The sequence below is a fragment of the Pyrgilauda ruficollis genome, unplaced genomic scaffold (assembly GCF_017590135.1).
Source record: "Pyrgilauda ruficollis isolate IOZ18807 unplaced genomic scaffold, ASM1759013v1 scaffold117, whole genome shotgun sequence".
Taxonomy (NCBI): Eukaryota; Metazoa; Chordata; class Aves; order Passeriformes; family Passeridae; genus Pyrgilauda; species Pyrgilauda ruficollis.
This window is the reverse complement of record NW_024509988.1, coordinates 827,705-844,390: the sequence shown is the minus strand read 5'-3', so window position 1 is coordinate 844,390 and position 16,686 is coordinate 827,705. Positions and strand designations below refer to the sequence as shown.

General features: G+C 47.7%; 1 protein-coding gene across 5 annotated transcripts in view; it reads left to right on the top strand.

Annotated features, from left to right (window-relative positions):
- The window catches only part of NFAT5 (nuclear factor of activated T cells 5), a 37,574-nt gene extending 21,160 nt beyond the window's left edge, over nt 1-16,414 (top strand). For 3 of the 5 annotated variants that reach the window (XM_041484054.1, XM_041484074.1, XM_041484081.1), the window contains 8 exons: nt 2,481-2,615; nt 2,784-2,836; nt 3,495-3,627; nt 4,168-4,245; nt 5,085-5,197; nt 5,726-8,153; nt 8,818-9,067; nt 9,896-16,414. In XM_041484054.1, the coding sequence (XP_041339988.1) occupies nt 2,481-2,615; nt 2,784-2,836; nt 3,495-3,627; nt 4,168-4,245; nt 5,085-5,197; nt 5,726-8,153; nt 8,818-9,056 (3,179 nt within the window). In that variant the 3' untranslated portion in view covers nt 9,057-9,067; nt 9,896-16,414. The remainder of the gene's footprint in view (nt 1-2,480; nt 2,616-2,783; nt 2,837-3,494; nt 3,628-4,167; nt 4,246-5,084; nt 5,198-5,725; nt 8,154-8,817; nt 9,068-9,895) is intronic. The other 2 variants (XM_041484072.1, XM_041484063.1) reach the window with 2 other exon arrangements.
- Nucleotides 16,415-16,686: the final 272 nt, after the last annotated feature.

Genomic DNA, 16,686 nt, shown 5'->3' with positions numbered 1-16,686 from the left:
GCGGTGCTAGACAGGACTCGCAGTAAGCCAGCAAGCCTGGCTCTCCCAGCTGTGGTCCTTGCGTGGGCCAGAGGCTGGATCTGTTCTGCTTCAGTGCAAGAACAAAACTTTTTATAGCTCTTTATTAAACTGCTCTGTTTAGCACGAGCACAGATGGCTGCCTTGGCTGGGGAGGTTCCACTGACCAACAGGGAAGAGGGGATTGTGGAATCATGGAATGATTTGGGCTGGAAGGGACCTTAAAGCTCATCTTGTTCCCCCCCTTATCTTGATGAATGAGATGGAGAGCTTGGTCTGTGCATGGAAAGAGTAGAGAAGCTCCTGGCACTCGTATTGTACTCTTCCCATGGTATAAAAAGAATTTTTTGGGGTTATTTTTTAGAAGTACAGTGATCTTTGCAGCTCCATTCCGGGCAATAGACCATGGTGGTATTTCACAGTAATGGAGTTTCTGATACTAATTTTCAGATTTAAGATAAAAACATTTTCTATAAAATCTCAAAACCATTCCTGTATCTCTTTTGTTTGTAACTTTCTGGTTAAATGTAAAATTATTTCACCTATAGAAGAAAAGGGAGTGGAAGTCACCTGATGTTTTCTTTAACAGCCCAAAGCTTGCTATTGTGAATAGAAGCTGAGAGTCTGAGATAAACGTTTAGAGACTGATTTTAAAATAGGCTGTTGAGCTAAAAAAAGCTGTATTTGATGCAAAGAGTAAATTGGTTTGGTTTTTGGCAGGCTGGGGTTTGGTCACTTGCTAAGAAAATATTCTCAATTGTGTAAGTTGCTAAGAGATTGCCCAGGAATTCTGCAGTGTCTCCAGTGCTGCAAGTCTTAGATCACAGAAACAAAATACTCTGGTCAGACTTGTGTCTTTGGGGAATATGTGAATAAAACTGATCCTGGTGTGAAGGTTGGGAGGGGAATTCCTGAGGCTCCTTCCAGGACTCTGTGCTTCTGTCTTAACTTATGCCAAAGCTGCAGGGACTTGCAGTAGACCTTGGCCAAGCAAATAGTGCTGGCACATGGGTACTGGCTGATCAAAATGGCATGAAATGTGTTGTTTATTGAATATAAATCGTCTCCTCAGGCAAATTACACTGGGTTGGTTTGCTACATAAACCTTATGACAAGTGTGTGATGTACCTTCAACAAGGTTTGCATTTACACTCACCAGAGCCTGTTTATGTTGTGTTTTATAACGTTCCTGAAACCATAGAGAAGGCATTAAGGAGCTGCAGCTCTTTATTTGAGGGCTGTGTTTTAAATAGGCTTTGTTAACTTGTTAGCAAACCTAAATCCAGTTACTCTTTTCATGTGCCTTGAGCATATTCAGTCGTTGCGTAACGGTTGCCTGGGAACCTGCAGCCAGAGTTGTAGAAAAATCCTTTCTGAAAGGTCATTAAATAATTTGGAGTGGTACAGGATGTATGTTCTGCTGTGTAGTAAGCCCAGAGAATATTGTTATTAAACACTCCAAGTGGGCCAGGCAAGTGCAGAAACACGAGTCTGGGTGTGTGCCCTGGAAGCTGTGTGAGGAGAAAAGGTGATTGAGGAACCTCCGTGAGAAACTGGAATTATTTTATATTAAATGTGTCAAAAAACGTTATTTTAAAATGTATCTCTGTGTAAATTGTCTGCAGTGCTCATTTGTATTCAGCACATGTGGTCCTGTTTGGTTTAAGGTTTAAGAAGAGCAGGAATGGTTTGCAGCAGTGTCAGTTCATGATAAGAATGATATAAATCATCATCTGGACCTCTGGCACAGGGGCATCCAGGGATGTGTTTCTGTAAAACCACATCCTCTTGGCTTGTTTATTTGATTCAAATTGCTGAAATTCCCAGCTCCAGAGATGGGAGTCTTGCAAGGATTTGGAGGGGACCTTGAAGGTCATCCCATTCCACCCCGGCCAGGGGACACCAGGTTGCTCCAAGCCCTGGGTTAGTTCTTGCACCAGACAGAAAACTGTGTCATGTAAAAAAACTGCAAACCCTTCAGGTAATAGGGGAGTTACTCCTTCTGCTCTTTTGCAGAGCAGAGCAAAATAAGCTTCACAAAAAAATAAAGTTTTGTGACCCAGAGGCTGAATTTGCAGGTAGGCTTCAGGTGTGTCTAAGGGTTGATGGCTCTGGAAATCACTCTACACCAGGGAATTACAGAACCACATTTCCTTCTCTTCTGAGCACTTGTTGAGCTTTGGCTCCAACACTGGGAGTTTTGTCTTGAAGATTTAGTAAGTGCAGGAGAAAAAAAGAAAGATTATTAGTGGATCATTGAGCTAAGTGTGATTTCTGTGAGCTCGTTACATTTGGTGAGGAAATAATAGAAATGGTTATATTCTGAAGAGTTTGTCATGAAATACATGATAAAGAAAGAAGCTCAGGAGTTTCAGTTTTTCCTTCATAACCCTGTAAGTAAAAGTGGTTTGGTTTGGATGTTGATATTTTCTTGATTCCAGACTCTGTTTTTTCCCTTGCAGCTCAGCCAGCAGGAGTCCCAGAGATCCTAAAGAAAAGTCTCCACAGCTGTTCAGTGAAGGGTGAAGAGGAAGTTTTTCTGATTGGCAAGAACTTCCTAAAGGGAACAAAAGTGATTTTCCAAGAGAATGTTTCCGGTGAGTGTGAAAGCAGGGCTGGCTTGGGGTGCTGGGCAGAGCCTGGGGCTGGGGTTTCACTGCTGGGTAAAGCTCAGTCAGGAGAGCAAACTGAGCAGCAGGGTCAAAGGCACTGGAAAAATTGCTCTACAGGATGTGCACTAACCTAGGCTTTTAATTTTCATTTAGATGAGAATTCTTGGAAGGCAGAAGCTGAAATTGACATGGAATTATTTCATCAGGTACTTCTGTATTACTTTTATAATTACTGCTGTTATCACTACTGCTACTAGTACTACTGTTATTACTATTGCTATTATTATAATTATATTTTTAATTTAAAAAATACACTGACTCTGTTTCCAAAGAAAAATGAATCAAGCCTTTCCCTCTTTCTGTACATTTCCAGAAATAATACTAATTTTTTTCACGTAAGGTCTGTTGTGAGTCTGGTGGAATATAATTTTGGGTTTACACCAGTAAAATTGTTCAGTCTAACTGAGAGCTTGGATCCCACAGTGGGTTTGCTGAGCAGGTCTTTGCCCTTACATACAGTGGAACTAAAAGGCCTAATTCAGTTTTCCCAGCAGTTTTCCATGGAAGGAGATTGTGTGTACAGCAAAGTCTTTGTAACTGGCTGAATTTTTGTTCCACTTTGAAATGCTATACAGAATATTTAATCTTTTTGACACAAATAAGTGTCTTTATGGACTCTTTGGTTGCAGATGGTGTCAGGAAAGTGCCATCCTTGTCCCACCTCCTGGGCAGTATTCCACATGTGCACTGCCCCCAGTGCCCTGGGCTTTTATTTATGTGTTTTATCAGCCTGTTTCTGTCTTTTGTTGTAAGTAAGTAGAATTAAGATCAGTAGTAGGAAAATGTGATCCTTTTGCCTTGCAGAATCACCTTATTGTGAAGGTGCCACCATATCACGACCAGCAGATCACCTCAGCTGTCTCAGTGGGCATTTACGTGGTGACCAACGCTGGCAGATCTCACGACGTGCAGCCCTTCACCTACACTCCAGAGCCAGGTGTGTGGGGGGCTCCGGGGGAGCAGGGCCCTTTTCACCTGCTCAGCACAGAACGCTCAGCAACGTGGATCTTCCCAAACCCCTCTAGCAAAACTGGCTATTATTAACAGAGCAAAACTGGCCAGTGTTGCTCTGTTAATAGTAAAACCTAAAGGCTTTGCTTTTCTCATTTATGCACCAAATACCTCAAATTCCAGCTGTCTTGTGACAGCTCTTCTTATAGAGCAGCATCCATTTCTAGTTTAAAGATCAAAATGAAGCTGAGCAGGATAAAAAAAATCAACATATCCCATACAATGCACCAAATAAACCAAGAAATCTCACCAGGCTTTATCCTGAGGAAAGCTGCAATTTGCCCACTTCATGTATTTTAGTTTATTTATTTATCTGTATCACAATAGACAGTGCAAAGGTTTGTGTGGGTTTCAAAGAACCTGAATTTCTTTAAGCTATAAGGAATTGTTTTGGTTTGCTTTGTGCTTTTTTGGCTTGTTTGCTGATTTAACGTAAGGAAGTTCTCAATGTGTTTTGTCTCGGCAGCTGGGACTCTGAATGTTAATGTGAAGAAGGAAATCTCCAGCCCAGCCCAACATTGTTCTTTTGAAGAGGCTATAAAAGGTACTAAATTGATTCTTATCAGTGTTCTTAATAATTTAACTATGAATTCCTACCCAGATTTGGTGAAATGAATCAGACATCCTGTGATAAGTCTGTGCTTATAAAATCTGGCCCTATTCTTACAGGGAGGTTTGTTTTCTGACTCTGAAACTTTTACTTTATAACAATATTCCTATCAATATATTTTAGTACAAGGTAATACAGAACAAAAAAAAAGGCAAAAAATAATACTAATTTTTTTTCATTTTTCATGCATTAGGCTCTCCAGTCTAATATTTATTTAGTCTGTTTGCAAGTGAAGAATTAAACAAAAAGCCTAGGATTGCAGTTAATACAAAGAATTAGAAACTGTGTAGTGTTAATTTAAGCAAATATATAAACTAATATGCCTGACATCCATCTCATTTAATGTGGAGCTTAACTGAGAGAAGATCCCAACTGCTCCAGGAGAGCAGCTGCTGCTCCTTGGAACACAACGTGCTGTTGCTGTTCCTTCATTGTCCTCAGTTAATTTATGCAATCAATCTGAATTTACCTTCTCCTGGGGGTTTCTGTGTCAGCTCCTCTTTTTCATTCCTGTACCTGTTCTGCTCCAGGCTGACTCTGAACCAGCGGTCAGAGAATTTTGCTTGCTGTATGTACTTGGTCTGTTCTGTCCTTCCTCACTCTAGACACATGTGCAGAAATTTTACTGCCACGTTACTGTAAGGTTTAAATTTGCTTAGGGTGTGGAGGTCTGTGGCTTTTACGTTAAAGAGTAATTCTGTAATTTACTTAAAGGGAGTTGTGGAGTGGTTTTACCATTGCCCCTCTTGTTCTCGTTTTGTTTGTGGCTGCAGCAGTGAAGGCCACGGGCTGTAACCTGGAGAAGGTGAACATTCTTCCTAGTGCCTTGATAACTCCACTCATGCCAAGCAGTATGATCAAGAACGAAGATGTGGCTCCAATGGAAGTAAGTGCACAAAAATGCTCTTCCCCCGTGCTCCAGGTGAGTCTGGTGGGGGCTGAGCACAGCAGCTTTCACATTCTGAGTTGCATCTGCTCCTTGGTCCATGCTTCAGCAGTGGAGAAGAGTAATAGACAGGGAAAGTGCCATGTCCAGGATCAGTCTGGGCAAAACACAACCACAGAGCATGAGTAAACACACAGTTTCCTTCAATAACTCACCTGGTTGCTGCACCTAGACAGATTGATGGGTTAGTGACCCTGTGATGGGGATTTTTATCCTGTGACACAGAGCTTTTTATTACTGTAATATTCTTTTAATCACTTCTTAGCATTGCTTTCATTAAATTGTGCTGTGATTCCATCCTTGAAGTAGCATTCCACTGCTGATCATTTGTTTGCTGGTTGGGGTGTGCCTGGGTTTCACATCTCACATCTCCCTCTGATCTTCCCTGGACATTGGGGATTTTGGGAAATTGTATTTGCATAACTATCCCAGTAGTTTATAAATTACCGAATGTCTTGCTCTTTTCAGGCTTCAAATGTGGTTGGACCAACTCAGCAAACATTGGAAAACAGCATGTCTGGCATATCAACTTCTGCTTCCCATTTACCTTCTGAAAGTGAAAACCAGCAGCAAATCCAGCCCAAGGTGTACAACCCAGAGACCCTGAGCACGATCCAAACGCAGGACATTTCCCAGCCCGGCAGCTTCTCCGCAGTGTCCACCCCGGGCCAGCTGCAGAACAGCGATGCCCTGCTGCAGCAGGCTGCGCAGTTCCAGACGAGGGACTCCCAGCCCAGGGAGGTGCTGCAGTCGGACGGCACGGTGGTGACTCTGTCACAGCTGACTGATGCCTCACAGCAGCAGCAGCCGACGCTCTCGGAGCCGGCCCAGGCCCTGCAGCAGCAGATTTCCTCGAGCATCTTCTCGTCGGCCAGCGGCGTGAGTCAGCTCCAGAACACCATCCAGCAGCTCCAGGCTGGGAACTTCCCCACCAACACCGCCACGGGCAGCAGCAGGAATGTTGACTTGGTGCAGCAGGTTCTGGAAGCTCAGCAGCAGTTATCTTCCGTTTTGTTTTCGGGCTCGGACAGCAGCGAGGATGTCCAAGATCAGCTGAACGCAGATATCTTTCAGCAGGTCAGCCAGATACAGAACAGCGTGAATCCCGGGATGTTTTCCTCCTCAGACACAGCTGTCCATTCCAGACCGGAGAACCTTCTGCCTGGACGAGCCGAGAGCGTTCGCTCCCAGCCTGAAGGTGCCCTGTCCAACCAGCAGCAGCAGCAGCAGCAGCAGGCCATGGAGACGTCGGCGGCCATGGTGATGGGCATGCAGCAGAACATGTGCCAGGCGGCCACGCAGATGCAGTCGGATCTGTTCTCCTCCAGCACGGCGGGGAACGGAGCCCTGCAGCAGTCCCCGGTGTACCAGCAGGCGTCTCACATGATGGGTGGCTTGTCCTCCAGTGAGGACATGCAGATGCAGTGCGAGCTGTTCTCCTCGTCCCCGGGGGTGTCCGGCGGCGAGGCGGCCGCCCCCGCGCAGCAGCCGGTCTCCAGCAACGGCGCTGCCATGTTCCAGCCCTCGAGCTCTGCAGAGGGAGAAGAGGCCTCGGGCCAGAGCAAGCAGATGCAGAGCTCTGTGTTTCAGACCATGGTTCAGATGCAGCACAGTGGGGAAAGTCAGTCCCAGGTTAATCTCTTCTCATCTACCAAGACCATGATGAGTGTCCAGGCCAGTGGGACTCAGCAGCAGGGCGGGGGCCTGTTCCAGCAAGGTGGAGAGATGATGTCCATTCAGTCGGGAAGCTTCATCCAGCAGTCTCCACACTCACAAGCTCAGCTTTTCCACTCTCAGAACCCTATTGGTGACACTCAGAATATATCCCAGGAAACACAAGGATCCCTTTTTCATAGCTCAAATTCCATTGTCCACAACCAGACCAACACTAATTCCTCTGACCAACTGCAGCCCCCCATGTTCCACTCACAGAATGCCATGGGTGTCTTGCAGAGCTCCTCGGTGCCTCAAGACCAGCAGTCTGCCAACATGTTCCTTTCCCAGAGTTCCATGAGCAACCCTGCCACTCAGGAAGAGCAGATGTCATTCTTTACAAGCCCAAATCCCATTTCTCCTCTTCAGACAGCAACAAACACTGAACAGCAGACTTCTTTCCAGCAGCAGACGCAGATCTCTCATATCCAGAGTTCCATGCTTCCCCAGGAGCAGCCCCAGACTCAGCCAGCTCAGCAGGGTTTGTTTCAGTCCCAAGTGTCGTTGGGCTCCATGCAGTCCAGCTCCATCCCTCAGAACCAACAGGGAGCCATCTTCCAGCCTCAGCATTCGATTGTTGCTATCCAGAGCAGCCCTCCATCTCAGGAGCAGCAACAGCAGCAGCAGCAGAACATGATGTTCAGCAATCAAAATGCAATGAGTACAATGGCCCCCCAAAAGCAGAACATGATTTTCAATCCAAACCAAAACCCAGTTACCAATCAGGAGCAGCAAGGCCAGTCCATTTTTCATCCACAGTCCAACATGGCCTCGATGAATCAGGAACAGCAGCCCATGCAATTCCAGAGTCAGACCACAGTGTCGTCTCTCCAGAATCCTGGCTCCAGCCAGGCTGAAGCACAGCAGCCAACCATCTTCCATAACTCGCCCCAGATTCAGCTGGTCCAAGGGTCCCCAAGTTCTCAAGAGCAACAAGTCACTCTCTTCATCTCCTCAGCTTCCATGTCTGCCCTGCAGAACAGCATGAGCCAGCCGGAGCTGCAGCAGTCCCCCATGTACTCCTCCCAAAACAGCATGGCAGGAATGCCAGGAACTGCTTCTCCTCCCCAGCAGCAGGCTCCTCTGTTCCACAGCACGGCGGGAGGTGCCATCAACCAGCTGCAGAATTCCCCTGCCTCATCCCAGCAGACCTCGGGAATATTCCTGTTCGGCATCCAGAACAGTAAGTGACCAGTGCCCGATGCTGGGCTTACCATGTGGGGAGCTGCCATAGAAACAGGGAGTGGTTTGGGTGGGAAGGGACCTTAAAGCCAATCCATCCCACCCCTGCCATGGCAGGAACACCTTTCCCTGTCCCAGGCTGCTCCCAGCCCTGTCCAGCCTGACCTTGGGCACTGCCAGGGATCCAGGGGCAGCCACAGCTGCTCTGGGCACCTGTGCCAGGGCCTGCCCACCCTCACAGGGAAGAGTTTCTCACTGATGCCCAATCGAGGAATGATTGTGCTCTCCTAGGAGAGCATTTCGCTTGCTGTTTTTTGTTTCCACAATATATGTGTTGCCTCTCTCCACATTGCTGAAGGAAAGCAAGGATTTTAGAAGCTGTAGAGTCCAGAAAAGTGTCTGTTAAAGTGTACTTAGCTGTACAAACCTACACTTTTCCTTATCTCCTCTCTGGACCCAGCCTCCCTGACTGGTTCTGTGGGTCGCAGCGCCTTGCTGTGTGTGCAGAGGTCTGTGTGTGTGTGAGCCCCAGCAGTGGGAGCTGCAGGTGTTGCTTCCATCAGGCTGTAGCGGCTCTCGCGGGGTGGGTGCGCAGCTGCTGGTGTGCTTCGCCGTGGGAGCTCCTGGCCTGTGCCAAGACACTGAAATGTCCCTCTGTCCCCCAGACTGCGGGCAGCTGCTGCCCGCCGGGCCCGCGGCGCTGCCGGAGGAGCTGATGGCCATGGGGCAGCCCGGGCAGCCCCAGGGCGAGGCCCAGCCCGCCGTGCCGGCGCTCCTGTCCCAGCAGCTCCCCGAGACCCCGCCGCTGCCCTCGGCCATGGCCGCCAACCAGAACATGGAGAAGATCGATGATCTGCTCGTGTCCCTGCAGAACCAGGGGAACAACATGGCTGGCTCGTTTTAATTAGGCAAGTGGTGAGTTTGGCTCTCTGGGTTCCTCGCTGCCATGCAGGACTCTGTTCAGTGCATTTACACCTTGCAGTGTGTGACTGTGCTTTAAGAGGTCAGCTAAAACACCAGCGAGGCAGGATGAAGTCTATAATACCAGAATGAAGTCATTAAAACTAGTCAGAGATCAGAACTTTTATGAAACGGTTGAGACTGTGTCTTGTTCATTTTTCCTACATTTTGTCATCTGCCGTGAGAGCCTGGTAGTTTGTTAGGGAGGAGAGTGGATCACTGGCAGCTTGGCAGATCAAAACCTTATGAAACATGACTGTGGTTAAAAAACTTGACACTTACTGAGTAAATAACACCTCAAGTTTGAACTGTTCTGAACTCTTCCCCCGGGTTACAATAATGTAATGTGAAAACAAGTTTTGGTGGAATGTGGCAGCTCCTGAGTGTGCCACATGCTGAGGCTGTGTTAGAAACAGCCGACGGCATCAGCTGTTGCTAGGAGACATTCTGCATTTAGAAGGTGCCTTTTTCAGAGGGGGGAAGAGCCTTTGACTACAAATGAGCACCAAGAACCAAGGACTCTGGAGTCCAGTGTAGGTTGTGGTAACTTGGGGTGGTCTTGTCCTAAATCCCCCCTGAGTTTTCACTGAAGTGATGCACGTCATTCCCTAATCTAAAGGGGTTTGTATATGGAGTCTGGAGTCTCTCCAGAGCTTCTCTTGCTCCTCGCCCCCAGTTCAGTGCCTGCTCATGAGGAGCACCCTGAAGATGAAGGCACTGCACAGAAGGAGGAGGGGACTGTGGTTAGTTATGCCTGACTTTTCTGCTTGTTTTCTCACGCAGAAATTCCCTGGAGAAAAAAAAGCGACGATTTCCCAGATCCTCTCAGACCTTCCACCTCTGGATTAGGCTGCGTGGAACCAATTGCTTCTGTGGAAAAGTGGCCTCTTTAAGAGCACACGTGTGGCCAGTGGCAGACCTGAGGCCATGACCATGGAGTTGGGGCTCCACAGTGCCAATAATGCTGAGGAGTTATGCTTTGTGTTACTGGGGCGTGGGGTTGGGCTGTTACCAGGTTCATAAACCTCATTACAGTGAGGGCTCTTGGAATTTAAAGCATATCTGGTCAGTTATTATTGTTGTTGGAAGGTAATCCATGTTACCACGTTTACTTTTTCCCTGCTATTCCTTCTTCCCATCCCTTTTTTCCCTCGGGAAGCTTGTGCAGCAGGAACAGCAGCTGCCTCTGCCCCGAGCTGTGACTCAGCTGTCAGTAAGTGAAGGAGTGACACGGAGTGGGAGAGCCAGACCCACCCTTTATGTATTGAAAGTATTGATAACTGTAATAACCAAGCAGAGAATTGCTGCTGTAAATAACCATTTCCCATCTGAGAATGGGGTTAACGGTTTTCCACATCTGTGGAAGCTGGAGTTACGTGGAGCTGTACATAGAGCAAGGGTTTGGTGGCTCTACAAAATGAAGAAATGAAGGGGAACTTCCAGTTGATCTTAAAATCTTCTCTAAAACACTTTCAGCTTGAAAAGAGCATTCTGTGTGGCTGAGGAAGGGACTCCTCTGTGTCTCTTGTTCTGACTGATGGGTTGGAGCTCTGTGAAGCCTCATGAGCTGTTCCCAAACCAGCCTTCTCCCTTTTATTATTTCCATGGTTTTCCTTCTCTCCCTCAGTTTTGTATTTTGTTTTTTAAAAAAAGACATAAATATCCTACTGGCTTTAAAGCTAAAGAAAGAGCTTTTAGGAATCCTTGGCAGTAAATTGCTTAGTCAGTAGAAGCTTTGACAAATAATCAAGGAGTAAGGAGAGAGGAAGCAATTTCTCCACCACCTTCTAATTGCAGGAATCCCCCTTAACCCGCCACTTCCAGCTGTGACTGATGGAAATCTTCAGCTTGGCTTTACTCCAAGTAGGGGGCAAATTGCATCATTTTTAAGCCTTCTTAAAAGGTCACTTCATCCCGAGCTGTTGCATCTTTGTAGCACGTGGAGCTCATCGCAGTTCTGAAGTGATTTTTCCTTTTTCTACCACCGAGCCCCAAGTCTGGTTTCTAGATTGTCACGTTTAATTAAGGAATAAATCATTGACTGATGTTACCGAATGTAAAAACAACCCACTCCAGACCGTGCAGGTGTATCGTGAGGCTTGTGGATTTTTTGGGTGCTTCAACTCTCCAGACAGTGTGTGATCTCTCACTACAGCCTCGTCCAGATCCGTGTTCCTCCCGCTGCCGCCGGAGCCCAGCCGCTCCCGCGGCGCCCGTTCCGCCTCGGCAGAGTCTAGCTGGTGTCACGTCATTCTTCATTTTTGTTATTTGAAATAACAAAAGAACAGTCTGTAAATGGGTTTTTTTTAAGTTCCTCGAGTCTGTTTACTGTGTGTTTTCCCCTTAACTCGTGTGCGTAGTTGAGCCGTGTAGAGTTTTTGTTGGTTTTCCTGGATTCCCCCGTTTGTTGGTCTGTCACGACGTTCACTTTCTCTTTCTGTCTCTCTCTTTCTCTCTCTCATTGAGAGGCATTGAATTACGTTTTCAGTAGTAAGGCTTCTTGCCGATATGAAGGGAACTTTTCAGAAAGAGACCTGCTCTGGGTCATTTAATTTTGAATACAGTTTTCAATCGTTCAAGTTTTGGATGGTTTATATCTAATGTGTGTTTCATTTTTTTGGAAAGCTATATTTTGTATTTAGGAAATGGTATAACTATTTTGCTATTTGTACTGAGTGAGTACATTGGCATAAATATAAAAATTTATATATATACATATATATAAAATATTCTTTTTGCCACACATTTTTGTGGTAAATTTGTGAGTTTGTCTGATGTTCTACCACAACGTGGCGTCTGATAACAGTGGGGTGGGGTGGGGTTTGTTATGTCTTTATTGAGTATTTAAGTACTTTTTGCAACATAAATAACGTGTTCATCTCTCGCCATTCCATCAGGCAGTGTTGGTCCAGCTGGCCACGAGAAGCTTTGCTCTGTGTTTGGTGTGTCCCTCATCACAGCCTAGCCAGGAAACCCAGAGGCATTTAGGATTATATAAAATATGAAATATTGGGGTTTCCATCAGAATGAGCCATTCAGCTTTTCTCCACTCTCATTGCCTATTTAATATTTTATTATTAGCGCCTCTGTGTTTTAACTTCTAATTTATGATTATGCTCAAACGTTGGAAATTTTAATCAGGACAGAAAGGATTCCCCGCTGCATCATGTCCAGAGCTGCTTTAACCCCGACCCAGACTTCTTCTTTCTGTATTTTATTTTTTTTCCCCTGCTAAGACAAAACATTACCAACATCTTGTAATGGTTCACAACACGAAAGCAGCAGCCCCAGCAGCGCCCAGGTGCTGCGTGGGGCTGCTCAGGCTGAGAGCAATGGGCCCAGCAACGTCCAGGGGGCCGTGGAAGTCCATAGGCACTGACTGGGAAAGGAACTGGTGGTGTTTGCAGGACCTGTGTCCCAGGGTGAGCTCTTGGGGTCACCTGGGGCCGTCGGACGCGGAAGGAGCGACGGGAACGATGGCTTCGCTCGCGTGCTGCTTCAGTGTTTGCTCCTTGTTCCCAAGGGCTCTATCCATTTGTTGGTCGTGCCAAGTCACCAGGGACCAATTCTCCATGGAACAGGATGAGTGCCCAGAAGAGAACCTCATCCCAAGCCTGCCACAGCTCCAGGGAAGGGTATGTTTGAATCGTGGGCGTTTGAGGTCGCTCGTGAAGAGAAGAGAGAAAAAAACATACACAAAAAACCAACCAAGGGCTGTGCTATCCCAGTTTTCCTTCTGGAAACACCTTCCTTTCCTCGTGTTAAATTTACCTGTTCATTTTAGGTCAATGTTTAAATGTACAACACTTTGAACATGTGATTTGGTTACAAAAAGTATTTGTGTGACTGAAGAGGTCGCTCAGCGGTTGGCGCGTGCTCGGCAGCGGCTCTGAGGGTGGAGGGCTTGGATCAGCCCCAGAAGAGCTCAGGGACAGGCTGCAGGGTGTCACGGCAGGGAGCGCAGCCCGCTGTCTCACCAGGGCCCTGAACATGCACTTCTGGCATTTTTAGCAGTTGAGGTTGGGCAGCAGAGCTTCTCTATGACCCCTGTGTTCCAGGAGCACGCGGGCACTGCCGTCGTGTCTGGGCCCTTTGGGTGACAGAGAGGACCCTGAGGTACCAGTCTGTGCCAGTCCAGCATCCCTGGGGGTCCCAGAGCGCCCGTGTGTGGGCACAGGTGAGAGTTGAGGGAGATGGAGCTGCCAACCCCCCCATGCCCCTCAGCTTTTACCCTGAGTGTGCCCAGAGCCCCCCCAGACACCACGGAGCCAACACTGGGTGCACGGCTTGAGCTGAACATCTCCTCTGGCACGGAGTTACTGGTGCTTTGTGCTTAATTAACAGTTGCTTTGGTATTAATTGCCTCCTCACTGCCTGGTCTTGCAGCAAGCCAAACACTTTGCTCTTATTTTATCACAAATCTAGTTCAAGAAGTAATTCCAGGCTGGCTGTTCTGAAGTGGGTGTCCACTCTCTGATCAGTGATGATGATTTCTTCTAATCACTGACAGATTAAACCAGAGATAAAACAAGGCATGAACAGTTAAACATAACCTCGGCAGGTTTTTACTGGAAGTGCCAAGTCTGGGCAGCTGAGTCAGTGGGCATTCCCCTCTCTTGCATAAGCTGAACTTTATAATTTTTTAAGTTTCCATTGATATTTTGATTTAGAATCTAATTTCTAAAAGGAAAATACCTCTGAATGGATTTTTATTCCTCTTTTGTTGTGCCTCTGCTTGGCAAACTGTTGGGTTCCTTTTCCAGGGCCATTGTGGGAGAGCAGAGGGAGCACAGACATGGATCTGAGTGAGGGGAGCAGGAGAGAGGAGAGGGAGTTGCTTGGCGTGCTCTGAGCTGTAGGTGGAAGGCGAGCACAGGAAATTCTGGTCACTGGTTGACTGCTCATGAGTGCAAATGGAATTTCAGGGAGTTGGGGGTTTTGTGTTCGGGGGGCTCGGGCAGCTCCGTTCTGTAGACACTAAAAGGAAACAGCAGTGGGATGCTGTGTTTGTTCAGGGGCTTTGTTCCAGTTTGGGCTGGTTTGGTCTTTGTGGCAGCCTGTGAGCACTCTGTGTTCCTGCTCAGACCAGCTGTGCCAGCTGTGGTGCCCCGGGCAGGGCGTCTGTGCCACCGAGGGTCGGCGTTGGAAATGGGCTAAACCTGCTAGAAACAGGGAAAAATGCAGCAGGGGGTAAAGTCCTGCCAAAGGGAACTTGTGAAATTCTCTAGGGGAGTGGGGGACTCGGGGAGGTTCCACAGGAGGAGAGGCTTTTCCTCTCCCAGTCTGTATAGGGATGTAAATATGCACTGCCTGTATATTCTAGGATTATATATATGTATATAGAGGAGTCAGATTATTATATATAAATATTAGTAGACACAGCATTAGAACACTGTTATATTTACATTTTTATAAACATGAAATAATACTCCTTTTCCTCAGTAGGAGGTTTTTGTAGTAACTCATGAGTAGCTGTCTCACACCTCTCAGTCCTGGACGTGTGGTCCTGTTGGTGACGTGGATCCAGAACTTGCTCTGCTTGGGAACCTCGCTGGGATCTGTGGCTTGCCAGCAGCTGTGGCCACTCTTGTGTTTTTGTATCTTTTAGTTCATACTTGCAGGTGTGGTTTAGGATAGAACTGACTGAGGATGGGCTTCCTGCAGCCCTGAGCATCCCTGGGCTTCCCCTGAGTGCTTTCCATGCCCAGTGGGGCAGCAGCTGGTGCAGACAGGGATTGCTGCTGGCTGTGCTGCGCAGGGCTGCTGACACCAGCCCAGGTGTGTGGGATGTCACTGTGTAGCAAAAGGTCCCTGCTCGTGCTGGGTCAGGGAGGGGAAGCTCCTCTGCCCTTTCTCTTTATTCCCACGAAGGCAAGAGTCTGTAAACTTGATTATTTTAACTGATTCATTAGTGCAACAATCAAAATCTAAAGAACTCCTTGAAAGCCAGTGAAGCTCCCCTTGAATTCTGTCTGTCAGGAACCTGCCACGACTCGTGCTGATTTCTTTCTTGCAGGTTGTGTGAGGAATTAAACCCTAAGAATCACAGAATCATGGAATATCCTGAGCTGGAAGGGACCCACAGGGATCATCCAGTCCAACCCCAGCCCTGCACAGACCCCCCAACACTCCCACCCTGGGCATTCCTGAGAGCACTGTCCAACCTCTCCTGGAGCTCTGGGGCCGTGCCCATTCCCTGGGAGCCTGGGCAGTGCCAGCACCCTCTGGGGGAAGAACCTTTCCTGAGATCCACCCTGAACCTCCCCTGACAGAGCTCCAGCCATTAAATCAGGTCATGCATTCAGTAATGTGTGTTGTGTCCAACATGACTTTCAATTCCAAATCTGTGCTGCACTGGAATTTGTGGATCAGTGTTACCCTGGTACAGGTCTTCTTAAATCCCTCCTCCCCACTGAGAGCCAGTGTCCTCCTTTGTTCTCTTGGAGTTTGCAGAGCTGAACTCTGCTTTTTCCACAGATGTGTCATTTTTACTGTTACACTTCACTGAATTGCCTGGTGACATTCACTGTGTAGGGCCAGGGCAAGGAAGCCAGGACTCCCTGCTCACTGACCCCTCTGTTGAGGTTCCAAGGCTCCCACACCCAGCAGCCCTCTGTGACACATTCCAGCTCCAGGCCTGGGATTAGGGAGGGGTTTCTTCACCTGGCAGGTAAATGGCCTTGGCTTTGTTTTGGCCCTGGAGCTGCCCCATGGAACGGGACCTGACCTGGGCAGGACCATGGCTGCCCCTTGGGATAACGTGTCCAGGGGGCTGTTCCTGTTTGGAAGTGGCTCTTTGGGTCTTGCAGAACTGGGATCCCATTCCTGTGTCCTTAGCCTGCAGCATTCCTGAGGCTTTTCTATTCTGGGTAAAAGGAGGCAATTTGAATTATTCCCATCTGAGCTGATGCTAAGCTCCAACCCCTCCAGAGCAGAGCTCCAGCCTCTGTCCCTGCACCTGAGGTGGGCTCTCCCCTGCCTGCCAGATGTTCTGGGTGCACCCTCGACCGCTGAGCTGCCTCTTCTGTGTCCTGCAGTGTGAAAGTAGCACCAGATACTCCTTCGTGCAGTTCTGTGTATATGGCTTTCGTAGGTGGGTTTTCCAGGCACTGATTCCCGGTGTTTTCAGTTTGTCTATGAGGGGATATTTTATTTGCATCTATGTTTTTAGCTCTCCTGTGATAACTTGTTGAATATTAAAAAAAAAAAAATATTTTGCTTCTATTGGGACATTTGTATACTCGCAACTATATTTCTGTAAACAGCTGCAGTCGAGAATAAACGATGAAAGTTTTCATTTTACACTCTAAAGTCTTGTGATGGTTTTACCAAAGGCAATTCCAGAGCTGTGCCCAGGGCGCTGCAGCTGCTGCAGGAAAAGGTCCTTGGAACCACACTGACTTGGTGCTGTGGCACCCCGGTAACCCCTGGGGGCTGCCCAACCCAGCCCCCAAATTGTGACCACGGGAACGGCTTCCATAGCCCAGGATCCCGGCTCCGAGGGACTGGGGGAGAGGCAGAGTCTGCCCCAGGGAGGCGAGGCCAGGAGTCCAAGGCCAAGATGCTGGAATTAC